Source organism: Cibotium barometz, chromosome 57 (assembly GCF_041138505.1).
Source record: "Cibotium barometz isolate CiBa-2024 chromosome 57, ASM4113850v1, whole genome shotgun sequence".
Classification (NCBI taxonomy): domain Eukaryota; kingdom Viridiplantae; phylum Streptophyta; class Polypodiopsida; order Cyatheales; family Cibotiaceae; genus Cibotium; species Cibotium barometz.
Window position 1 is genome coordinate 1,712,662 of NC_141102.1, and position 26,708 is coordinate 1,739,369.

At 49.6% G+C, this 26,708-nt stretch overlaps 1 protein-coding gene across 14 annotated transcripts in view; it reads left to right on the forward strand.

Annotated features, from left to right (window-relative positions):
• LOC147606314 (dynein regulatory complex protein 10-like) overlaps window positions 1-26,708 on the forward strand; it is a 135,266-nt gene that overhangs the window by 69,977 nt on the left and 38,581 nt on the right. For 11 of the 14 annotated variants that reach the window (XM_086791966.1, XM_086791977.1, XM_086791973.1 and 8 more), the window contains one exon: window positions 5,020-5,148. The exons of the other annotated variants lie outside the window; for them this stretch is intronic. In XM_086791966.1, the coding sequence (XP_086648092.1) occupies window positions 5,020-5,148 (129 nt within the window). The remainder of the gene's footprint in view (window positions 1-5,019; window positions 5,149-26,708) is intronic. 14 annotated transcript variants of the gene reach the window in all.

A 26,708-nucleotide genomic window follows, 5' to 3' on the forward strand; every position in this document is an offset into this window, starting at 1 on the left:
ACAGCAAACACACACATCAGAGCGGCTGTGCAGGCCTAAATCAGGTCCATCTCAGCCCCAAACTGGTCCATAACAGCTCCAGTACAGTCCATTGGGACAATAAATAAGTTTTTGTACTGCATTCTTTTGCAAGCAAATGCAAGTACACCGGACAGCGGTGGGGGCCCTTGAGAGGGTTGTTGGGACCCAATCTTGTGTCCTTGTGTATCTACCTTATCTCTGTAATTTCAGTTTTCAGCATGGGTTATGCATCATTCTCTATCATTAAATGATTCCGCATGCATGTAACAGTATTCACCATCGATAGAGTGACTGGAGAGTTTTTTGAGATCATTGGACCCCGTCATGCGCGAGCAGGAGTCCGCCAGCTTGGTAGACCGGATGGATCGGTAGCTACTGAGCTTGGGGAGATTAGAGCCATTGCCACTGCATTTTATAGAGACCTGCTTTCAGCGGAGCCAGCCACCGAGGATCGAGATGTATGCAGACAGACTGTGTGGGCCCATGTGCAGAGGAGGGTCACAGACCGGATGCGTACAGTTCTAGGTGCGCCTCTGTCAGAGATTGAGCTTGCCGAGGCCTTGAGGGTCCTGCCGCGACATAGTTGCCCAGGGGAGGACGGACTGACGCCGGCCTTTTTTATGCGCTATTGGGACCTTTTGGGGCCAGGCCTCCGCAGGGGCTTTCAGCATGTTTTGGACACTGGGGTGATGCCGCAGAGCTTTTCAGAGGGCTTGATCTATCTTATCCCCAAGGGGGAGGGAGTACCAGATGATATTCGGCATTGGAGGCCTATTACGATCCTCAATACTGTCTACAAGGTCTTAGCAAAGGCCTTGAGTTTGAGGATCCAGCCCTTCCTGGGGGAGTTGATTCATGTTACTCAGACAGGATTTGTCAAGGAGCGCAGTATCCTTGACAACATCTTTACTTTCTGGGAGGCGACGGCCCGAGCTAGATTTCTTGGCGAGGACTTGGTCGTGATGCTTCTCGATTTTGAGAAGGCATACGATCGAGTTGATTGGGGTTTCTTAGAGGGCACTATGCTTCGCCTGGGCTTTGAGCCAGGATGGATCAGAGGGGTGGCGGCTCTGTATTCCACAGCTCGCAGCCAGGTGCTGATTGCAGGAGGACGGGGGCCGAGTTTTGAGCTGACCAGATCAGTCCGTCAGGGGTGTCCCCTCGCTCCTTTTCTTTTTCTCTTCTTTGCGGAGGCTATGAGCATGTATTTGACGGCAGAGGAGGTTGGTTTGAGAGGACTGCAGCTCCCAGTCCGGGGGGAGGACCTGCTTGATGCTGAGTTTGCAGATGACACGGGCTTATTTTTGCATGGCCAAGAGGCCAATCTTCTTCGGGCAGAGCAGTCGCTCCAGGTTTTTAGTGCAGCTTCGGGAGCATTGATCAATTGGCGCAAGACAGTGGCCTTTTGGATCAGTAGTGCTCCCACTCCGGCATGGAGCCCGGACCCCGATTTTAGATGGATTCCTCCAGGCATAGCAGTGCGGTATTTGGGATGCCAGATTGGCCTAGATTTGTCACCTGAGCAGCAGATCGCCCCGCTTCTTCTGAGCATTCGGAAGAAGCTTTTGTATTGGAGTACAGCTCGACTATCCTTGGCCGGAAGGGTGGTGGTGGCAAATCAGGTGCTGTTAGCGACCATGTGGTACATTACGTCTTGCTGGATTTTCTCGAGCTCTTGCATCAGCTAGGTACAGAGGCTGATTAGGAACTTTCTGTGGTCTAGGCAGGACGGTCAGCCAGCTCGGGCAAAGGTTGCATGGGCAGTTATTACACTTCCGTTGGCTCAAGGAGGTTTGGGCATTATAGATCCAGTCGATCAGAGTAGAGCCTTATTGGGGAAGCTTATTGTTCGGGGGTTGCTTCCAGGCGCTGAGCCTTGGAAAGAGCTCCTCTTGCAGCGGCTGCAGGCTCGAGCGCCCCCAGCAGGGGGTACTTGGGCACCAGAGATTCGCTGGATCTTCATAGAGATGAGGAGGACAGGCCTCAGTAGAGGATGGGAGGACAGATTTGCTTTGAGTATCCTGAGAGCTTGGGAGCTGCTGAGACCGGGGCTCTCTCAGCGACCTCCTTCTTGTGTTGAGGAGCGGGCCAGACAGCCGCTCATCTGGAGCCCAGCGGTTCGCACGGAGCAGGGTCATATGCTGGGTTCTCGGCCTCGTCTAGCCTGGGGACCTTTAGCGGCAGGGCCAGCTCGTAGTTTTGGAGACTGGCAGACCTTTTGCAGTCTCCCAGAGGAGATCCAAGTGGAGAGGCTGAGTCACTTCAGAGGGGGATTGATTATGAGGGATGATATTCAGGAGGCACTCACAGAGGAGTGGTTCACGCCTCTTGAGCCAGTGGCCCCACGGTGGATGGGAGCCTTTACACAGTTGGAGATCCTGATTGCAGTCAGAGCTTGCACTGAGGATGGCGGTTGCCTCTACTATGAGATTCAGGATGAGGGCAGACTCCAGAGAGTGGAGATGGAGTCGCCTTTGGTTGCAGAGTGCACCTTTCAGAGGATTCGGGTAGTGGCCGCCGCTTCTCGGAAGTGGCATATTGACCCCGACCCTGCAGATGTGCTCCCGGATTGGCGCATATGGGCATATGCAGCGCGCCCTTTGGCCCGGCTACAATGGGACCCCGGGGAGTACGAGTGGCATGATCCTTATGCATCCCTTGAGGCCACAGAGATTACCTTTTTCCAGTATAATGTTCGGCTGGGGCGGCATATTTTGACGGCGAGGAGGATGGTCTCCCCAGCGGCAGCGGGGCATTGGCGGCTGCAGGGACTCTCACAGGAGTTCCTGGAGGATTTTTGGGCTCGGCTCTGGGCTAGTCGACAGGCCCGCAGGATCTCGACTTTTCAGTGGCTGGTCGCCCACAGGGGCTCAGCAGTTGGCACTTGGCTTGTTTACAGCGGTCTTCCGGCGGCCTGCGTCCGATGCGGCCACCCTATGGAGACACAGAGACATTGCCTTTGGGATTGCCCTCAGGCGCGGCAGATTTGGCTGCGGATGCTGCGTATTCTGGCTCCCCTCTCTCCAGAGGGTATGTTTACGTGGGGTGCCGCTGCTTGGTCGACCTCGTCAGGGCCTGCGATGGGCTATGAGATGGAGCAGGGCAGTCAGGCCATCAGATTTATTAGGCGCCAGCCTCGCCTGGTTCCGGCACCGGATTTCTCGTCCGCCAGCTGGACACAGGAGAGGGATTTACGATGGGAGCTCCTCAGCAGCCTCACCATCTGGTTCACCTGGAGGGCCCGGTGCTTCACGGCCTTTGAGGGGAGATTGGAGCCACCAGCAGAGACTGTACGGGGGATTTGGCAGGAGTTGATCCACACCCTGCGAGGACAGTAGGACCGCATCCGGGGAGACTCGGATGAGGCGATCTTGCGGCGCCAGGCCTTTCACACCACTTGGCGTTGTGGCCCCTTCTACACCTTACACACGGGATCCCCCCGTTGGCACTACAGGCCACCTGTTTGGCTCTTCCCCCCCCCCCCCCCCCCTATTGTATGATTTAGCCTCTCAGTCCATTGTGCTGATGCTTGTATTTTGCAGCACCTAGGGAGAGTCTCCCGGGCTGCCATGCTGTATTCCCTGCTCTTTTTCTCTTATGAGCAGGAGAGATTTTTTGTAGCCCTACGGGCGTTTTTTATATAACTAATGAAAGGATCTTTTCTCGGAAAAAAGAAAAAAACAGTATTCACCATCAACAAACAAGTAGGACCATGAAGTTGTTGCTGCTGTTCCATACTTCATAGAAAGCAACTGGAATGATTCCTTGTTCAGTAGTGTCCATGCACATTGATAAGTGAATGGCTGGAGCTCTCCCCTGCTCTTGCTCCCCTTTGCATATATGCCCCACTCTAGTGGGCAGGCTCTGCCACCCTTAACCCCCTTTGTGCTGTGGCAGTCCCATGCAGGCCACCTTGTGTATTCTCCCCTCCCGGCCTTGCAAGAAAATACGACTTGGGCTCACAGAATCTTCGCATTAGATTTTTCAGCTTGTAAAGAATAAATGACACAATGATGTAAAGACATAAATAATAATTCAATAACATCTATATCAACTAAGCACAGCCCTGATTGGGAATGCCCATGGGATTTTATCAATAAAAGAGCTTAATTCATAATCTATATTTCCTTCTTGAAAAGTGAAGTCATTATATAGAACCTGCCACTAGAGTTGTTCCAAAAAGAAACCTTGGTATGCACTCCCACTTTCCATTAATAGACTTGACTCCTCTTTGTAATTTTACGACGACGCAAGAGACTTTTTTCTTTAACTTGAATTAGAAATAAGAGATTATCTCTGCTGGCCTCACAGCTACAAATACCTTTTTCAATGTCACATAGCCCAAATTCCTACGGTGACTTCTCTTGAATTGGTTTCTTGTGCAGCTCAAGTTCGAATTGCCTTGTCTTTCCCACAATTTAAGTGGCCTTACCCTTTCTACTTGAGTGACCAGATCCTTGGGAAGATCTTTCTACGGTGCATAAATGTAGCTTTAGAACTATGTATAGCTTTAGTTGGGACTTGCAACGTGGTCATGCCCACAGTTATAGAAAATAGGGTGTACGATATATTTGGAGAAACTTTTTGAGAACACATCTGAATAACAAGCATGGAGGACTATCCATGTATTCTTCTGTTGATAATGATGAAGCGTTTTGTGTGACTGCCATGGTAAAGAAATTTTTTTGAAGTAAAGTAGAAACTATTTATAGAAGTAAAAGAAAGACACTTTTTATAGGCAGGGAAAGCATTACAAGAAACTATTCAAAAAATAGGTACACAGTTTGTATTTTAAAATAAAATAAAAGACTTGCTGCTTAATCTTATTATACGTTGTACCCCGGAAAACTGAAGACACAAACATGTGCTGAAATAAAAACCTTTGTGTTTTTTTTTCCTATGGAAATGGTCAAGAATACCTGATTGTACTAAGAAAAAAAGTTTCATGTTTTGCGAAGTTTGTGCGCCTTACTCATAAGTGAAATTTTGTAAATTTAGGTAGAGAATAGAGAGAATGAGTTGTCGTTGCGTGGGAAAAAGGAACAGAGTGCTGATGAAGTAACAAACTTAATTCATGAATATGACCAAGACATCAAAGCCCGCAATGAGGACTTACAGAGAATGCATGTAAGATTTGGTTCGGAAAAAAACGAATGCTTGTTTGAAGGTAATGATTATTAGCTAAAGAAAATAAGGTAGTCAGTGATGGCATATGACATAATCACTGAGAAGAAATGCCATCACTCAAAACTAGAAATTCATGTTGATGAAAAGTCAGTAACTGTGTGAGACACGGAACTAGCCAGGAAAAACAACTCATGGGCCTACACCTTTATAGATGCTTTTCAAGGCTGAGAATGGTATGTGAGGGTGCCATTTATTACACGTCTGCTGTTACAGGACTGAGTATTTTAACCTCTTTTCTTAAGCATTGTGATTATGATTAAACATGTTTAGCATTCACTGATCATCTTTTATTCTCTATGTGCATGTGTAAGTTTGTACACATGTGTGGATGCAGATACATGTTTGGTGTGTGTGTACATGTGTGTGCATGCTCATATTTTTGTACATGTGCATGTATATGTTTTTTTGGTATGTTTCTCTTACTGTGTTGTAGGTGCAGCTGAGACATCTTTCTTTCTCTTGTGGGCAGTCAAGGGCAGCTCAAGGGGCTACCCTAGGGCCACCCAAAAGGCAGCCCAAGGGTAACCCAAACGACTGCATAAGGAGCAAATAAGGGACAGCCTGGTGGGACAACATTAGGGTGGCCAAGGGAACAGCCGGGTGATGCAAAAGCAAGGGCAGCCCTGCAACGCAACCCAACAGGCTTGGCAACCCATCTGGATGATGTGGCACTGCCACATGGCAGGGGCGCCCGATTGCAACAATAAACGACGGATGCAGGCGCTGATGTGGTGGACTGCGTGCGATGCTAGATGGCGAGCTGGCGCTGACATGGCAGAAGCGGCTGACTGCAGCCAGGGGCAGCCGGGTAGCAAACCTGTGCAGAGCAGCCAGCGCAGCAACGCTAGCACACGTCCAGGTGAAGTGGCGTTGCCACGTGTGGCAGAGGCAAAGAGAAGCACCGGGCAGCAGAGGCGAAGAGAAGCGCGGGGCAGCAGAACGCGTGAGAGGCGATGGGCAGCCAAAAACGCAAGAGAAAAAAAAAACAGCGTGGATTTTCGAAAACACTATTCGCCATTTAATAATAATAGAAGCAGAAGAAGAAGAAGAAGAGAGAGAGAGAGAGAAAAGCCTTCGAAGAGTTTTTCATTGAAGGGGAAAAGCACTTGTAATAGATTTTTTTCTCTAAGGGGGAAAAGCATAGCTTTTCACCCCTAAACTTTTATAAAAAGGGGGCCAAGGCTCTTGTTTCACCACGACACAAATTGGGTGAAAGCTTCAAGGAGATCTCCTCTACGTGGAGCAAGGGGATTTCTTCTCGGAAATTGTACAAGGGCTACGCCGACATCAAGTAACTAAAGAAATACCACAAGGGGCGCCAGTGCGTTTTGGGGCCAATCAGTGTCCGTGTACTTTTTGCAGTACTCTAGCTCCCCCTGTTTGTTTTCCTTTTCCAGGTCCTCAAGGGTGTTGAAGTGTTTTGTATGCAAGTGTTTGTTTCACCGCCCGTCAAATTTTTGAAGACCTCCACATACAGTCAGAACCTCCCCTGTAGCTTCCTCCACTGACCGTGCAGGGTGTGAATGATATAGAGCCATATGCTCCTGATGGTCTCAGCCGGTGGAGTGTGGGTACCCTTGATGGCCTCATTGCATCTAGCTCACCAAATGTGCGAGGTTGCTATGCTATTGCAAATCTCCCATCTTTGGCATGAGCTTGGCCGCCAGTTGCCTGTTGGTGGGGCTGTGACTAGTACTACTGCAATGCGATGGTCAAAGACTTGAAGGGCTAGCCCTCCCTTATCCTCCTCATAAGCCTTGACTGCTCCAGCCTGTGTGGCCCAAGCAACAGCGCCCCATGTAATGATCCGGGTTGATGCCCTGCCCATAGTGACGATGTGCAGAGTCCGCTGCCAAATCTGCCGAGCCTTCGGGCAATCCCAAAGACAATGTCATTGAGACTCCTGAGGGTGGCCACACCACAGGCAAGCTGCTGGTCGACCTCCAACTGCCAACCAAGTACCAACCGCGAAACTCCTGTGTGCCATCAACCAAAGAAAGAGGGTGATCTTTCTAGGCCGAAAGCTATCCCAAAGCCACTTCCAGAAATCTGAAAGGAAGCGCTGTGAGAGGCCAACGTGCTGCTACTGCCAGTGTGCCATCTATCTCTGGCATGTGGATCCTGCGTTGTGTATGCAAAGAAGGGGGCATCCAGAGTCTCCTCTCGATCCGCAGGGTCATGCCAAGTCCACTCTCCCGTGTCCCACTGAAGGCGCGTGAGAGGTCAGCACTCCCATACCCATAGCCGGCAGAATCTCTTCCTGGCCACCTTGGCCAGTGCTGGGTCTATGTGTCACTCCCGTGCCCGAAAACCAATCACCCTCACCCTTCGCAAGGTGCAGCCACTGAAATCCTCTAAGGGGAGCTCAGATCTCTCTAGTTGCCATGGGATCCGATAGATAAAGTGAGCAGACCACTACCCTCATCTGCTCCATGGACCACCGCGAGAATATCGTGTCTGGTAAACATGCCTAGCCAGACTGACGGGTCGGGTCTGGGATAGGAGTCAGCCACTCCTGAGGGATAGCTGAGTCGACGTCAATGTTGAGCCTATCTTTACCCTGGACCCCTGTCAAACCTCTCTCTTGCACCTCCGGGGGTAACTGCCTGTGTGCGATCCAATCTCCAAGAGATCTGGCTGGTTCTATGCTCAAGGCGCCCCATGATACATGCGATCAAGCTCCCAACATGTGGCCATTGGGTAGATGGATCAGGGGGTTCCAAACCAAAGGCTGCCGAAGCCGCTCCTCTTAGGTAACTGGAGCTATCTGTCTGAGGACCGGCCTAATCTCTATCGCCTCCGCGAATCTGTGGAGATTTCCCACATCTCCTGAAAGGACAGTTGCTGTGTCGTTTGCAAACTCTGAGTCAAGCAGCTCCTCCTGCTTGCGGAGGGAAAGACGCAATCCTTGAAGCTTGGTCTCGTAGGCTGAGAGAAAACTACTCATGGCCTCGGTGATGAATAAGAAGAGGTAAGGTGCCACATGATAGTCCTGCTAAACCGAGTGGGAAAGGGGGAATCTGTTGCCACCACGGGCTCCCTGAATGAGAACCTATGTCACCAGCCTAGACATTTCCCAGTATGAAAGGGGTCTGGTGGACTCCAGGATATCTAAATATTTGGAAAGTACAAGCTTTTGGAATGGGGGATTATCTTGGAATACAAAGGACCACACTCCTAAAATTTAGGAGAGTTACTATTTTTAGCCCAACTCCGATGGAAATTCTGTTCGTGTCAATACATCTCGAATTGAGCAGATACCAAGAGTTGGCAAAGTGCCTATGGCAGAATGTCTACTAGTTGGGATATTTTTAGAGAGAAAGTTTATGGAAGGACCCATCTCTTAGATTGGGACATGTGGCAAGAAAGTGGACCAAAGTGAGACAAGTGGCCTGACACTTGTTAGAAAGTGGATCAAAGTGAGACAAGTGGTCTCACACTTGTCACTTCAGCTATTGTGTGGCTCTCCACTTGTCATTGTAGCCTTCTCTTGCCATTTTAGCTCATGGGAGGCCCAAATCTATAAATTGGAGTTCTCTTTCTTGATTAATGGAGGCTCTCTTGCTGCACACTAGCCTCTACCACTGTTACAGGCTGCCCTAATGATGGCTACTCTCTCTCTCTCTCTCTCTCTCTCTCTCTCTCTCTCTCTCTCTCTCTCTCAGGTTGCCCATGAAGTATACCGGCTGTTGGGGACTGTTTTGGAGGCTTCCATCGCAAAGAAATACTGAAGGCAAGGGTATTTAATCATTTTATTATGATTTCTAGCCATTGTACTTGTTGTACCAGTCCTTGTACTTGTACTTGTTGTACCAGCCACTGTGCCGGCTGTACCAGCCACTGTACCTACTGTACCAGCATTTGTACTTGCTGTACCTATTGTACCAGCCAGTGTACTTACTGTACCAACCATTGTACTAGCCATTGTACCTATTGTACCAGCCATTGTACTTGTTGTACCGGCTGAATGGAGAGTTGTACTTGATGTACCAACTCTATTGCATGAAGACCTGTGGTTTTTGGGGAAGAATTAGTACCCACACGGAGGTATATGGATTATATTGTTGGCTCGGCACATGTGCAAGCTCCATTTTCAGCATTTGTGGATGTTTTGTCCAGGTTTTATGTTTTATGCAAAGTGAGGATGGATATATGTTAAGCGTGTGGCCATGTTGAAATGTTTTAATATGCATTGATGGTATCAACAAGTCTGTCAAAGGCCCCCCGGGCACCTCGAGTTTCAACCTGGCTGTGTGAGGCTGAGTAAAGTCCTTAGACTCTACGAATTTACTCCATGGGGAATCCCATCCGACTCATTGTGCCCTCCAGAAAGCTCCAATCCACCCTATCATAAGCTTTCTCAAAGTCTAGGAGGAGCACAATGAGGTCCTGCTGCCGCATCTTGGTCGAAGCTGTTGCTTCCCAGAAGGTAAAGATGTTATCCAGAATGCTCTGATCCTGAACAAAGCCAGTTTGAGTGTCGTGGATCAAGTCTGGGAGAAAAGGCTAAAGTCTCCTGCTTATGGCCTTGGCCAAGATCTTATAGGCTGTCCCTAGATGAGTGATGGGTCTCCATTGCCGGATCTCCAATCTTTCACCACTCTCCTTGGGAATCAAGTAAATCAAGCCCTCTGAGAGCCTCTCGGGCATGGCACTTGTGATCATAATCTCATTGAAGGCAGCTTGAAGGCTGCCTTCCATGATGTCCCAAGAAAGAGATTGGAAGCCTGTCTGCCCCCGGGCATTTGCCCCTAGGAAGTGCTGTCAATGCCTCTGCCAACTCCTCAGTAGTGAATGGTATCAATAAGGAGGACCGAAGAGAAGGGGGAACCACCTCCCTTGTGTGCCATGAGACCCTCTCACGCACACCCACCACGTGCGGAGATAATGGGGCAAGAGATTGAAAGCAGTCCGTGGTGATGGCTTGCACATGGGGGGGATCTGAAACAATAGATCCTTCCTGGCCATGCAACTTGCGAATGCGGTCTCTCCTCGTGTGGGGGCTGGCTATCTCAAGAAATCCCCTGTGACTGTCACCGGCTTGAGTCTAGAATGAAGCCTTGGCATGATACCTGTACTCCACCCTCCTCTCCTCGATGGATCTAATCTCCGTGCGGGTGGCAACAAGCTGACTCTCGATCCACTGGCTATCGGGGGACCTCTCCTGAAGGTGTTGTAAAGAGGCTAGACTCCTTCTCAAACAATCAGCTCTAGGCTGCCTCCTGCAAGAAACTGTTGATCTCCTCTAGGCCCACATCCAATGTGCACGCACCAGAGCTTGAGATAGAGTCCAATCCCGCCCATATCTGCTCTATCCTACTGCATATCTCGGGGTCCTAAATGAGGCTGTCTGGAATCCTAGAGCTCGCATGCTTGTCATGCCTCCAAGGGTCCTCCAAGGACAAAATAACCGAGGCGTGATCAGAAAAGGTAGTGCGTGCTAGGATACTGATGATGTCCCCACGGCTGCAAGCCCACTCATCAACATAAAACATGTCTAGTCCAGAGAGGTTCGAGCCGGTGCTCCTATTCGATCTCGAGAAGTGAAGGCTCCCAAGGCTACGCCCAAACTCTGGAAGATGCCAAGGGTCCTGTCCCCTGAGTGCTAGAATCATCTCCTCCTAGACCAAATACTCTACTCCTGAGATTGTGGCCATGTCACCTCCAAGGCTGCCCTCTGCTGCCTCTATCAAGTTGAAGTCACCACCCAAGCACCAAAAGTGAGCCTGGGGGAGGGCTTGTTGAACTGAGCTCCAAAAGAGGGCTCTACGTGCAGTGACATTCGGAGCATAAACATTGAGGAAGCCAACGCTATCCTCTTCGATCAATATGGTAATCCACTGTACACGCCCTGATTTGTGAGCCTATCCTCACTGCCAGCAAAAGCTGCTCACTGATAGAAACACACACCTCCCTTCGTCCCTAAGGGACCAAAGGATGGGGACTAGAGAGTGTGACTCCTGCTTGAAAGAATCTTCCCGCATAGGCGGGTGCGCCCCTTTGACAGGTGATGCTCCTGGAGGAATAGAATGTCGATGGGTCCCCCAACTATGGTTCTTTGAAGCTCGCCTCTGAGGACGCCTCGTCTCAACAAGCACTGAGGCCCCCCTAAACCCTGAATGTTCCATGAGACAATCCGCATATTAATCTCTATGTGATGTGGCACTAGCAGAATTGCTGCCCTCCACTCGAAGAGTCTTGGGCGAGGGTTTAGACGGGGAATAGTCACAATCCGTCCGGGGACGAAGACGTGCCAGGTGGGCACTGATGCTATCCTCCATGTGACGCCACTCTGTCCGAGCGCGAGTGTATGCATACTCCGGACTCCATCGGTTACAATAAAGGTATATGTAAGAAGGGAGAAGAGGTACTGCGGCACAAGTATGCATGGATACAAAAAGCAACACCTCCAGGTTGGAGGTCACTATCTCCTCGTCCTAGTCTTGATGGGCTGAGCCTCCAAGCTCCATCCTAGCCAAAGGCCAAAACTGGGTGAGAATGTCGATGATGTGAAGATTGTGGAGACGGTGGGAGAGCCCAACTGCCTGTCCCTGGATGGCGGTTGCCACCAACTCAGAATCCCACTCTATCCCCGGGGCTGCACTCAATGGGAAAGAGAAGATCATCGCCCCATTATCTGGCATAAAGGGTCTGGAGTGGTGAGAAACCACACGTACCCGAATGGGGGCTACTGTCTCCTCAAACATCTCAGTCCGTCCCTCTAGCAAACATCGAAAGAAACTATAATCCACAGGTTGCCCCAAGATTATGGGGGCCCCACCTGGGGACTCTGGCGGCAGGAGAGCCCTCACTGGGGAGGCGGCAATGGTCATCTCAACCGGCTCAGAAAAGCGGTGAATCAAGCGGCGGATGGAACTCACCGGCTACCTCTGCTCCAGGTTGGGGGTTGTTGGGAGGCGATGGGGGTGCTCTGGAGAGGGGGGGAGGGGCTCGGATGATGAGGACGGGGCAGAGTGAACTGCTGCGCGGTGTCGAGGATGGAGGAGGGGGGGGCGGCAGTGAGGGAGGGCGGAGGGGCATAGAGGCCCGAGAGGGGTACTGCTGTGAGAGATCCATCAGAGGTAGGCTGCGGGGAGGGGCCTGCCGGGGGCTCAAAGAGGTTAGTTAGCCTCACATGGCACTGAGGGCCGAGGGGGGGGGGGTGTGATCTCGACGAGGGATCGACTGCCATACTGGTGGGGGGGGAGGGGCCCGCTCCGTGACTGGAGAGGCGCATCGCGTCACCAACAAGAAGGTGCTGAGATAAATGCTCAAAACGGTTCTCTAACAGAATTGAATCCTCTTGAGCTCTGCCAGCCTAGCGCGCACGGCGGCGATGCTCGACTCGCAGTTCGGGGGCGTAGGCCAACCGTCCACCACTCGTCGGCAGCTGGGTCGTCTGTAGTAGTCGGGGCTTGATGCTCCGTTGCCTGAGAACCTGCCTCTCTCTGTGCCCCTTGGTGAGGAGCTAAATGAGAAATGGGGATGAGGAACCAGCAGAGGTGGTCTCCTGGACTGTCCAGAGCAAGCTATGGCCAAATGACCCATCTGCCTGCAAATGACGCGTTGACTTGGAAGGCCTGAATACTCCACGCGCTGTTGGATGGGGTCACCCCGGAGGCTAGGAATAGATATACAATGTGGCAGGAAATCCGGTGAGGCAACATACATGCGGAGGGATGGAATCCCAACTGCCCGTGCGAGGGCCAAGGCGCTGAGTAGTTTGGGGGGGGGGGGGGGGGGGGGGGGGGGGCTCCATCACTCTCCTGATGGCACCACCTATCACCGGGACAAGAGGAAGTTAATTATTCCCAAGGCTTGGGAAACAAGGTGTCATTGGGAAGCTCGACACATCACACGCTAGCAAGAGGGCTAGACGCAGGATCAAAGCCGTGCTGCCACTGTGCAAAGAAGGCTTGCGCCGTACGTAGTGCAAGGGGGCTCAGTTGCGTGACTCGGTTTGACGTCGTTGGCGAGTCAAACTCCACCTGGTAGTATCCGCACCCTAGAGGGTGAATATCGGTGATCTTTGCAGGCTTGCCTGTAAAAGATCCCTGAGTTGTCCTCATGCAGGACGGCTACCAACAATTTTGCAAACCAGGGCGGAGGCCTCTAATGAGGCAATAGTCATGGCGAGAATCTGAAGATCCGCTTCGGAAAAGGAATTGCAAGCAACGGTGGCCTCGATCGGGGATGACGGAGCGGCTGGCATATGGAGTCCTCCTGAGGGTGAAGACCAAAATAGGCCGAAACTTGTTGAAAAGAGCACAAACCCCGAAGAAACTGAAAGCTCAACCTGCACGGGAGGGGAGAAAGGAAGAAAGGCTGAATATTGAAAAGAAGGACGGAAGGCCGGGGGGGAGGGGGGGCAGGCAAGGGGGCGAAGGAGAGGGAAGACGGGGGCGGGAGGAAACGGAGGCACGAAGGGGAGAGGGGAGGCGGTAGGCATGAAGGGCGAAAGAGGGCGGGGCGATGGAAAAAACACAGAGAGGGGGGGATCACAGATATGCGAGGGAAAAAGGGGGGGTGGGGTGTAGGAGAACAGTGGGAGCTCAGACGCGCTCACGGTGATCCGTCATCCTTCCCTCCCTATCCATGCTTTAATCCTGTTTTTCCTTCCCCGTATGATGTGATCTCTTTTTTTTTTTTTTTTCGTGAAATACGAGTCTTTCGAGGCGCGTACCATACCCACCACGTACCAAACGCCTCTGACACCTCTAACAACCATGATTTGTACATTAGGCATCATATTTGCATTAGGCTTTTCCACATTACCCTCAGCATTCTTGGGATTCTCTGGACATTTGTAACGGAGGGGAAGCGCTGTCCACAGAATTAACTGCTGATAAACAAGATTAAGCAATAACAACTCGCAACCACCAAGAACAAAATAAAGAGAATACTCTCACAGGCACAAGACTAGGGGCCAGAACTGCTGAACCGCTGCTTATGTATGTGACACCAAGATTTCACCTCTGGCACCCAAAAGCAAACATAAAGCACTTTTCTGTCTCGAAGAACCTCGCTGTCCAGCCCTGATACACTGAAAAGAGCACAACAAGCAAGATGCTTTTCACAATGAAACTACCCGAAATCACACACTAGAGCTTCTATTCATGGAACAGGTGGTGGCAGACTCACTATCATCCCAAAACCATGCATGAAAACCACATCCATCACGATGAAACAAGTGGTCCAGCCCTGAATTTTTGTTTTCAGCCAGGAAATGCTTGAAGGGAGAGCATATGCATGTATGATATGACTGAGAGAGGCCCCGCTTATGCATGTGTGTGAGAGAGAGAGCTGTACGGCCTGTTTTCGGGTGTCCAGTATAGAAAAATCCATTGACCAGCCTTTTGTCAGCGCAAGAGAAAAGGAGACGTGAAAAGCTAGTGCTCATGCCCGGTGTATGCACATATATGACCAATCAGCCCTCTGGGATGTCCTTCATGGAGTTGACCACCTGAAAAATAGCCCACCAACTTTTAGGAGAGCTTCATATATAGGAACTATGCCAAAAATAGCTGCTTTTTTTCCCCCATAAATAAAGCATCTGTGTACTTTTAGCACCAATTTGTTTGGTCTCTAAGGCAGGCATTAAAAATAACTGAAGTGTGCTTTCTTACATTAAAAATAGCCATGCTGCGCTTCTCCATGCTAAACATAGCCCATGCTTGTAATAAGGCTATCCATGTGCGTAAAAATCCCCTTCTCCATGAGTGCACATCTGTCAGAATTACCTGCTCCCATGTCCATATGCCCAAACTGCTTCTAGCTTTGTTTGTGTCCATATGCAATTAACCAGGCCCAAAAAGCAGGTCCTCACCCTAACTCACAAGTGTGTACATGCAATGTCTATTGGCTTGCTTCTCCAAGCATTGCCCAAAATCTAAGGGTAGACCAAAATGGTGACATCTCCTTCCTCCTCTTTTTTTTTTTCTCGGGAAAAAGATCCTTCAATTAGATAAACAAAAACAACCACAAAGGGCTAAATACAAACTCGCCTCATATAAAGGTGGGAAACAAGTGATCCTAAGGGGAAGAGATGATTCTCCTCCGGCTATCCGCTTTGTGAGGAGAAGGCTATCTCATACAAGGGGGGGGGAACAACCACACAGGTGGTCTGTAATGCCAAATGGGGTCACCGCCTTTGTTTGTGAGGAAAGGGCCAAGCCTCCAAAGTCTCAAGAAGGCTTCCCGTCGCTTCCGCATGCGGCCAAAACCTCCCTATAACTTCCCTCACTGATCGCGAAGGGTGTAAATGATAGCAAGCCATATGCACTTGATGGTCACAGCCGGTGGAGTATGGGTACCCTCGATGGCCTTGTTGCATCTAGCACGCCAAATTTGCCAGGCTGCGATGCTACTGCAAATCTCCCATCTCTGGCATAAGCTTGGCCACCAGTCACTTGTAGAAGGGGCTCTGACTGGTACTGCTGCAATACGATGGTGAGAGACCTGAAGGGCTAGTCCTCCCCCATCCCCCCCACAAGCCCTGATCACTCTAGCCTCTATGGCCCAAGTGACAGTGCTCCAAGTGATGATCTGGGTTGATGCCCTGCCTATAGCGAAGATGCAGAGAATCCGTTGCCAAATTTGTTGAGCCTTCGGGCAATCCCAAAGGCAATGTTGTTGAGACTCCTGATGGTGGCCGCACCGTGGACAAACTACCAGCCAAGTACCGACTGCCAAACTCCTATGTGCCATTAGCCAAAGAAAGAGAGTGATCTTTCTAGGCCGAAAGATGTTCCAAAGCCTCTTCCAAAAATCTGAAAGGAAGCGCTGTGATAGGCCCTGTGATTGCCAATGTGCTACTGTTGCTGTGCTGAACCTACCCAAAAACCACACGACTTGTGCCAGTTGATCTACGCTCCTGATGCACGGCAAAAAATCTCAATCGCCTCCGTGAATCCCTGGAGATTCCCAACATCTCCCAAAAGGAAGGCTGTTGTGTCATCTGCAAACTCTGAATCAAGCAACTCCTGCATACAGAGGGGAAGACGCAATCCCTGGAGCACGGTCTCCGGGGTAGAGAGAAATTGCTCATGGCCTCGGCGACGAAAAGGAATAGGTAAGGTGCCAATGGATAGCCCTACCGATCCGAGAGGGAAAGGGGAAATCTGTCACCTCAAGCTCCTTGAATGAGGACGTGGCTATGCAAGGTTGAGTAGAGTCTTGAAACCTCATGAATCCACTCCACGAGGAATCCTATCCGGCTCATCATGCCCTCCAGAAAGCTCCAATCCACCCTATCATATGCTTTCACGAAATCTAGGAGAAGCACAGTGAGGTCCTACTGTCGCATCCTAGCTGAAGCTGTCGCCTCCCAGAAGGAAAATATGTTGTCCAGGATGCTCCTATCCTAAACAACGCAAGTCTAAGTGTCATGGATCAAGTCTGGGAGAAAAGGCTGAAGTCTCTTGCTAATGGCCTTGGCCAATATCTTATAGGCTGTCCCAAGGAGAGTGATGGGTCTCCACTGCCGGATCTCCAATCTATCACCACCCTCCTTGGGAATCATGTGAATCAAGCCCTCTAAGAGCCTCTCTGGCTTGGCACCTGTAATCATAATCTCATTGAAGGCAGCTCGAAGGCCACCTTCCATGAGGTCCCAATGGCAAAGAAAGAATGAGATTGGAAGCCCGTCCGCCCTTGGGCATTTGCCCCTGGGAAGTCCGGTCAATGCCTCCGCCAACTCCTTAGCAATAAATGGTGTCAATAAAAATGACCAAAGAGAAGGGGGAACCACCTCCCTCGTATGCCGCCAGACCCTCTCGCGTGCGTCCACCACGAGTGAAGATGCTGGGACACCAGTGAGGAGGGATCGAAAAAAGTCCGTGGCGATGTCTCTCACTTGGAGAGATCTGAGACAATAGCTCCATCCTAGCCACACAACCTGCTGCGAACACCATCTCTCCTTCTGTGGGGTCCAGCTATCTCAAAGAAATCCCCTGTGACTCTGTCGCCTGCCTATGTCCAGAAAGAGGTCCTAGCATGATACTTGTACTCCACCCTCCTCTCCTCTATGGATCTAATCTCCGTGCTAGTGGCGGCAAGCTGACTCGATCCACTGGTTATCCGGGGACCTCTCCTGAAGCTACTGTAAAGAGGTAAGACGACTCCTCAAACTCCTCTCCTACTCCCAGAAACCCTCTAATCTGCTGTGGGCTGCGTCCTGCAAGAAATTGCTGATCTCCCCTAAGCCCTCATCCCATGTGCACGTAGCAGAGCCTAAGAGAAAATCCAATCTCGCCCATATCTGCTCTATCCTGCAGCATATCTCGAGGTCCTAAATGAGGCTATTTGGAATCCTTGAGCTCACATGCTTGTTGGGGTGTGATCAGAAAAGGAAGTACATGCCAAAATACCAATCATACCCCCTCGGCTGCAAGCCGACTCATCAACATAAAACCTATCAAGGCTACAGAGGTTGGGGCCGGTTCTCCTCCTATCCAATCTTGAGAAGCAAAGGCTCCCAAGGCTGCACCCAAACTTTGGAAGATGCCAAGGGTCCTATCCCCTGACTGCAAGAATCATCTCCTCCTAGGCCAAGTACTTTGCTCTTGAAATTGTGGCCGTGCCACCTCCAAGCCTCTCCTCTGTTGTCTCAATCATGTTCAAGGCACCGCCCGAGCACCAAAAGTCAGCCTGAGGGAGGGCGTGCTGTACTGAGCTCCACTGTGCCCGCCCTAGGACAATGACTTTCCTGGGCCAGTCACTACTGGCAATAGTTGCTCACTGACAAAAATACACCCTTCCCTGCGTCCCTGAAGGGTTGAAGGATGGGGACCAAAAAGTATGACTCCTGCTTGGAAGAATCTTCTTGCATCTGCGAGTGCCCTTGTGAGAGATGATGCTCCTGCAGGAAAAGAATGTCTATGGGTCCCCCCACTATGGCCCTCTGAAGCTCACCTCGTCGGACGCCTCGTCTTTGAAAGCACTGCCCCCCCCCAAACCTTGAATGTTCCATGAAACAATCCACATATCAATCTCGGTGTGATGCGGCACTAGCGGAACTGATGTCCACTCGAAGAGTCCTGGGCACGGGTTTAGACGGGGAATAGTCATAATCCGTGTGGGGGCGAAGGCGCGCCAGGTGGGCACCTATCCAGTCCTCCATGTGACGCCACTCTGTACGAGCATGCGCATATGCATGCTCTGGACTCTATCGATCACAGTAAAGGTATCTGTAAGAGGGGACATCACAGGTATGCATGAACACAAAGAGCAGCACCTCCACACTGGAGACTACCATCTCTTCATCCTATGGGCTGAACTTCCAAGCTCCATCCTTGCCAGAGGCAAAAAAAGTGTGAGAATGTCAGTGATGTGGAGATCGTGGAGATGGTGGGAGAGCTCAACTGCCTGATCCCCCTGAATGACAACTGCCACTAACTTGGGATCCCACTCTATCCCTGGGGTTGTACTGAAGGGGAAAGAGAAGGTCATCGTGCCATTATCTGGCATAGAGGGCCTGGAGTGGTGAAAAACCACACATACTTGAACAGGTGCTAATGTCTCCTCAAACATACCCAAACAGGGGCTACTGTTAGTCCCTTCCGTCGGTAGACACCGGAAGAAACTGTAGTCCATAGAATTTCCCAGGATCCTAGGGGCTCCACCTGGGGACTCTGGTGGGAGAGCCCTCACCAGGGAGGCAGTGATGGTCATCTCTACTGGATCAGAGAATTGGTGAATCAAGTGACAGACTGATCCCGCGGGTTGCCTCCGCACCGGGTTAGGGGTTGCTCGGTGGCGACGAGAGTGCTCTGAGAGGTAGATGGGGGGGAGGAGGGAAGAAGAATGTGGATTCTATGGCCATTCACTTCTCCATAAACTCAGAGAAGATCGGGCAAATCAAAAACTTTAGAGTTGAACAGACAATCAGAACATGAACTAGGGTGAAAGTACAATGACTGAAGTACTTGTCAAAGACAACTGACTTCGTCTTGGGTCCTGCGTTGGTCTTTGCACCTTTCTTCTTCGGACACTCATTACGCATGTGTCCTTTTTCTTTGCAGACGAAACAATGTCCCTCCTCCTTGAGCTTCAAAGCCTTGAGGAGACGGTTTTTCTTTGCTGGAGTCGAAGTAGAATTCTTCGAAGGTTGGTCCGAAGACTTTCCTTCTGTCGTGCTAGCCATCGGCCCGGAGAACTTTCGTTTGTGCTTGTTCCCCTGCTCGGATACGGGTTTGGTTTTGGAAGAGACTATCGTATCATCATAAATATGAGCAGAGTGAATGGCCTTGTCCAAAGTTTTGCACTTGTTATTCTTGACCTGTAAACGGTATGAGTCGGATAATCCTGCTACGAAGAAACCCAAAAGAGTAGTAGAATCCATCTTCGTAGCTTTCATCTGCAAGTCTCTAAATTTCTTGAGGTAGATCTCATAAGTGAGGTTCTGCGAGGTCATGGTCAAACTGGCAAACTGAGCAACTATGTCGTAGTCATCCTCCTTGAGGAATTCTTTCTTGAAGACTTCTTCAAACTGTGCCCAGGTTGTTGGTTTAGGTTTGGGTTCTTTCCACCAGAGCAAAGCCTTGCCCGAGAGGAAACCTTCTGCCAATTGAATCTTTTTGTCATCGCCATATGGATGAAACTGGAAGTGGACTTGCCACTTATGTAGTCACGTGTCCACAATCTCCTTGGTACGCTGCTTGTGTTCATCCGCAAACTGCTCTGGAGTAATGTTGGGGCCTAAAGAAAACGCCAAGGTATCCATACCCGAGAGAGTAGACAGGGTAGTGGTCAATAAAGAGATGGAATTCTGCAAAGCCTACATCTACGTGGTGACTTGTGCCTGACACTCCGTGAAAAAGAAGCCTCGAAAGTAACTTTAAACTCTTGGAAATTAGATTTAGTCACGAAATCTTCGAAAAGATCGCCATTGGCGGCCTCGGTAGCTGGCAGGTCTTCGTGTGGTGGGCACGGGTTCCATTTCGGATGCTTGGGTCAACATCTCGAATGGGAAAAGGGAGAGAAAAGCTTGATTGTAAGCAAGAGATAGGCCAAGAGGACGCTAGGAGATGTGTGGCTAGAAACCCACTCTAGGCGTAATTTATAAGCCCCCCCAAAAGCATGTGTTTTTATGTGTTGCTTTTGTGTTTTTTGTTTTTTTTCAAAAAACCATGCTAGATGGCTTTTGGAAAAGCCCAATAAGGCTTTTTATAAAAACCACACTACCCTTAGCTTTTTGTGTTTTTTTATATGTTACGTTTTTTTTTAAACGCAAGGTTTTCATAAAAACGGAAAGCAGTGGGGGTCTTTAAAAAAACGCAAGCTTAAAAAAAAACGTTCTTTTCGGCTGTAGGAAATTCGACGTCGTCACTTGCGAAGAACAACGGATCAAAAAAAAGCCGCCCGATGGGTTCTTGCCCTACGTCGACGGGTCTGGCTACCTGCTTCACACGCACAGCCGACATCTCCCTCTCTCTCTCGTTGATTCACACAGCCGACTGGTTCACACAGCTGACAGGCTCTTGCTTCTCTCCCCCTCTCTCTTTCTCTTACTAAGACTACCACCCAAATCCAGGTTTCAACGATGCAAACATAATAGCGTACGCTGATTTCTGGAAAAAAAAAACAGCAATATACAGGAAAACAGCAGTCATCTCAAACTCATACCTCTTTCTTCTCTACCTAGTACCATAGTCACCGGGGTTTTTGACGTTTCGGGACAAAACGTTTGGTCTTTTGGCTAAGAAACGCGGAGGTTTCATAATTTTTTCTATATAAATACAATAAAAATGTTTAGAACTTGTAGTTTGTAGAATTATTTGTAGGCCTACCTAGTGCTAGCTAGGCACTTAAACTATGGTAAAAGTTGGGGATTTATGAGAAATTGGGCAATTGAGAATTTAGGGAATTAGGAATATTGGGAATTTGTGAGAAATTGGAAGAGAGAGAAGGAAGAGGAGGAGGAGGAGGAGGAGGAGAAGAAGAAGAGGTGACTGTAGATCGCGTGCAAGAGAGAGAGAGAGAGAGCGGATATTTGGGCTACACACGGAGAAAGAAAGAAAGATTTTATTAACGTCTTCTAAAGGCCAAAAAATGGCCTATGAGACAAAATGTGTGTACATCATCGTCATGTCTCAATGGATATCAAATGGATACAAAAGAAAAAAAAGTACAGAGTACTCTATAATGTGGAGATAAATCACATACAGGGCTCTGGTTAACTACTGTGGGATGGGTGGGAGTGAGGGGGGGGTAAATACATCCAATAAAGCAACTAGCTCCAACTGGTGCCAATGACTGGGTGTAGGTTGTCATACATCGGATTAGGGACAAGATATCTCCCAATCTGTGCTAGATCAATCTGGGGTCTATCCTATTTGCTATGTCTCCTCAAGATCTGATCAATCTGTGTCTGGTGGAGACGTGGGGAGCGAGGGTTAGGTGGACAGGGGCGTCTCCTGGATCGTAGCGCTCTCGCTCGGGCTAATGTCACTTCTCTACTAGTAGATGTAGAGATAGTGCATCTCCGATATTATAAAAAAAACACTTGAACAAATTTTTTTTTTAAAAAGACAATTTGTTTTTTTAAGAAACGGAAAAAAAATCTCCGTTTCTGAAACGCGTTTCTAGCGTTTCAGAGTTGATCAGCCCAGAAACGCGTTTCTATGTGACTATGCTACCTACCAACTTGCGCGCTCTTGGAGGCATGCTCTGATATCATTGTGAAATCCCCACGGATCTCCTCATAGAGCAATCCTGAAACACGACTCGAAACCTGCAAAACAAAGCCAAACAATGTGAAGGGGGTGCTTCCAGACTCACCACCCAACCATGACAGCCGTGGGCAAAACCCACAAGTCTTGGCTGTCCCCACCAAGCCATGAGCTGAGCTAACTAGCAAGACGCACCAACCAATCTCTACCCCGTGATGTTCCATACCACCACATAGCTACCCTCATGGGCCTCGAGAATGCTACCGACCTCAGCTGCATGAAGCAGGTGCACATCTGCACTAGATCCAGGCTCCTGACTGTAGAGCTCTCGCAAGGACTAACGAAACTCTATGACCAACTGACTGACCTTGGCCACCCTTTTATAGGCTCTTGTGGCTGGTCATCGGGCGTAAACACTTGGGCGCCTGCCTATCAATCCATCCCTAGCCTAGCTCGCCAATCAACTTGCCTAGCTCCAAGCTTCCGCAAGCCTCGAAGCTAGTCTTGTGTCCGTGTTGCACACGGTAGATACACTCTGTGCACATGACACTGAGTCTGTCCATGCCCTAGTCCTAGTCAGGCCCCTTTCCTAAACCACTGGGGGGAGCTATCTGAATGTAAGCCAATCTCCAAGGGACCTAGCAGGACCCATGCTCAAAGCTCCCCACCAAGATACATGAGGCCAAGCCCCGAGCATGTGACCATAGTAGGTAAACGGATCAAGGGTTGTTAGAGACGCTCCTCGGAGATAACCGGAATAGACTCTTGGAGGGCCGTCCTAAGGTGATTGTCACCAATTGGCCGACCATTTAGTCCATCTCCAGTTTTTGCGTCTCGTTCACTTGAGGCCGGGCCGGTGTCTCGTGTGAAGAGGCCAGTATTTTGCTGACATGGACGGGAGCCAGACTGGTGCCACCCGTGTGTTAGCAGGATGGTGTCGTATGGACGAGAGCCAGACCAGTGCCACCCGTGTATGACCTGGACTGTGTTCGACCCATGGGACTATCACGCCATGGAAGAGCCAGTATTCGTACCGTGTTTTGCCTATGGGACTGTCACACCATAGGGAGACTCGTGCCTGGTACTGTGTCTTACCTATGGGACTGTCACTCCATAGGAAGACCAGGTTTTTATGTTTTTTATGTCGTGCCAGTTTTGTGCCGACAGATATTTTGTACTTGTTCCATGAACGGGAGATATGTCCATGTTACTATTTGCACATGCACACATATTTTGCATGTTTGAAACTATTTTCGCATGACATGTATTTGTGTGTTAAATGTTTGCCTGCTTGACGTGTTACTTACTGAGCGGGGACGCCTGCCAGTGAGTCGTGAAGTCTGCCCTGTATTCTGACGAGTTTTGGTGCATGTGAACAGGTGGTAAGTATGTCGCACTTGTTGTTTTAATGTTTTATATTCTAACCCTTTAATTTATAAGGTTAGGCGTTCACATTCACTTAAATGTGGGCACCCCCTTTGGGCACCCACTTAGGGGCTAAGGTGGGGAGCCCCACTTAAGTGAGTGTGGGGGTGGGCATGGGCACCTACCCAAACTCCCCACCCACATGCAAACGTGGGTATCACAAAGTTAACTCCACATTAATTTTATTAAAAAAAGCTCTCTCCATCAAGCGTACAACAACATCGCTTTCACCCTTTGACGTGAGATCATCCGGCGATCAACTTGCTTGCGTGAAGGAACCGGCGACCACCTCTTCGCTGCTGCCTCCTCCATACAAGCTGTGCATGCTGCTGTACGGTTGCTTCTCCCTTCCCTACCAGGTGGCTGATGTACTGCTGCTCCTACAGGCTGCGCTGCTTTTCTCCACTGCTCTCAGACGTGGGCCACCTCCACAAGGCACTGCTGTGGCTGCTCTCATCTAGGCGGCTGCATCATCACTGGCTGCAGGCGGAAGGCCACGTTTCTGCCCCAATCAGACTGCAGCCAGGCGCTTCTGCTTCAGGCGGCTGGTGGTTGTGCTGGTCATTCAGTAGGGCTGCCCACTACCAAAGCAACCAGCTGGTGGCTGCGCTGGTCAATCAGCAGGGCTGCCTACCACCTGTTCTCCAGCCAGCAGCCCTCTACCCTCAGGCGACTACATCCCCTTCCTTCTACGCAGCCCACCAAAGCAACTGGCTGTGTGTCCATCACTCACAGGCTGCGTGTGCATCACCAACAAGTGGCCTCTTGCTTCTAGGACATTGTCCACCACCAGTAAGTTGTGCTCCTTCTCTCACAGCAGGCGGTGGTGGTCTTTTGCGGTGATTCTTGTCTTGGTGGTTCACCACAAGGCAACTGTTTCTTCAACAAGGGTGGCTTCATCTTCTACACAAACACCACGAGTATGGGTTTTCTATCAGCCATCTACAAGTAAGTGATTTTCAGATTTGAGTAAAGTATTTTATGTTTAAATCTGATAAAGGATTCATCCCGCTCGGCCAACACCCGTTCGGTGCCGGGTTGTCCAAGCTATATTGGCAAACCTCGGTCCCAAAGGTGCTGAGATCGGGAGAGCCAGGCGTTAGTACGAGAGCGCCTGTTTGTGCGTGGTCTCGGAACACCAGTGAGGCGCTCTCCGCGGAGTCCAGTGAAAGCACAGGACCGTAGCGATTGGACCACACTAGTGGTCGTTCTGCTTCGAGCTTCTACATCGAAATTCGAGCCTATTTGTTTGGTACTGTTTTCATATGTACATGGACATTATCTGGTTCTTGGAACCCATGGAGCATTGTATTTATTAAATACTCCCAATAAATATATCATATATTGAGGGGGGGGTCGGCCCGTTCCGGCCCCAGTGCTGGTGTCCATTTTTCCATTTCAGTTCATTTAATTTCAAGTTGTATTAAGTTGTCCATTTCAAATTTGTGGTTTTAAAGTTGTGCTATTAAGCGTGTGGGTGTCCAACGGAGTCTTTCCCACTTGACGGGATCGGTTTCATTAGTATCAGAGCACGGTTGTTTCCCTCTTCCTAGTGGGGAAACGAACCTGTGTACTGGACATCCCGCTTTTAGCAAACTTAAAACACAATGGACAGCCAAGGCAACCCTTTGGAAGTGCCAAATTCGAGGGGTCCATCTAGTGCCTCTCGTGGGTCTGATGCCCTGCGTGGTAGGCACAAGCCCCTTGAAAGGGTTATGGATAGTGAATCCAAGGGTCAACTGTCTCCAGGGAAGACAGTTATGCTTGAACAAGAGCCTGATGCTATGAGGGCTGAAATGGAACATATGAGAAAACTTTTGCAGGCTCAAGAGCAAGAGTTAAAGTTCTTGCATGAAGATCAACATCTGCAAAGTGCTATTGAAGCCAGGAAGGCTGATGCTATGGTTGATGTAACTTTTGAATCAATGGCTCGTGAAGTGGGCAAGAAACCAAGGGAGTTGGCACTTGCCTATCTCCTTCGCAAAGGCGATATCAAAGAGGGGGATGATGGAGAGCTGAAATTCAGAAATCCACCTCGTTTGAAGCATGGAGATCCCGCATCCCAAAGGCTGAAATCTTTTATGCAAAAGGAAGAGGTGACTGTCACCTCTCGACATGCATCCTCTCCACAAGGCACAAAGCTTGATAGATATATGTATGCCAGTGCTCATGGAGGGCATGAAAGTCACATGCATGCAACACATGTATCTCATGGTGACAGGTCTACTTCAAGAAAAATTTTGCCTTCTGAGTTGTCTCATGGAGAGACAATGCCATATGCAGGTAAGTCACATGCATCTGAGTTTCGAGTTCGTGGAGCACATGCCACCGTGCCCCATGAAGCTTCTATGACGGCCCATGGAGCCCATGTAGATAGGGCTACCCCGTTGGATAAGGGGAAAAGAAAAAGAGAAGACCATGAGCCTCATGCCAGGAAGCTCAAAGAATTCATAGCAGGTGATAAAGCTGTCAAATTTGATGTTTTTCATGGTGAACATGATGCTTCTAAGGTGTTAGCATTTGTGGCACAGTTTGACATTGCTTTTAGCGATGAGGATTTCACAGAAAAGTCAAAGGTGCGCCATGCTAGCATGTGTTTGAAAGGGACTGCTGCTCATTGGTGGATCACTGAAAAGATCACCAAGGATCCCATTTCCACTTGGAAGGAATTCAAGGATAGATTTTATGCTCGGTTCTTGCCACCCAATGCAGAGCAAACTCTCACTCAAAAGTGGGACAGGTTGGAGCAAAAAGATAATGAGAGTGTGCAACAGTATGTTAACAAATTCTGGAAAGTGTTGCTGGAAGTGACTCCCTTCATGCAAATCACAGAGAATGAAAGAAAGAGGAAGTTTCGTTCAGGACTGCAACCAGCTTATAGATCGGGCATTGAATTGCACCCGAAACATACGTTGCAACAACTCACAGCTTCTGCTCTTGCTACGGAGCAATTGGTGCTCAAGATTAAACAGGATCAAGGAGGTTCCAAGGGGAAGGACAAGGCTGTCCCAAATCAGCAAAAGGGTGGACAGCCACCTAAAAAGAACTTCCGGGAGCCTTATGAGGGTGGTAAAGCTGAAAATAACACATCTAAAGATCAGGGCCCAAGAAAGAACAAATTCGGCTTAACTCCGGAGCAAAGAGAGCAATATGCTAAGGATGGAAAATGCTTTTCTTGTGGTAGCAAAGACCACATGTTTCGACAATGCCCAGATCGCAAACCAAAGCACGAGGACAAGCACACCAAAGCTAATGTACATGCAGTTCCTGATGTGCAAGGAAATACAGGTCATGATGCAAAAGAGCGAATGGTTTGCAAGGCTTGGGGGCAAATCAAGGATCAGCCCGCACTCTTCATGTTTGATGACTGTGCAACTGACAATTTCATCTCTATGCAAATGGCAG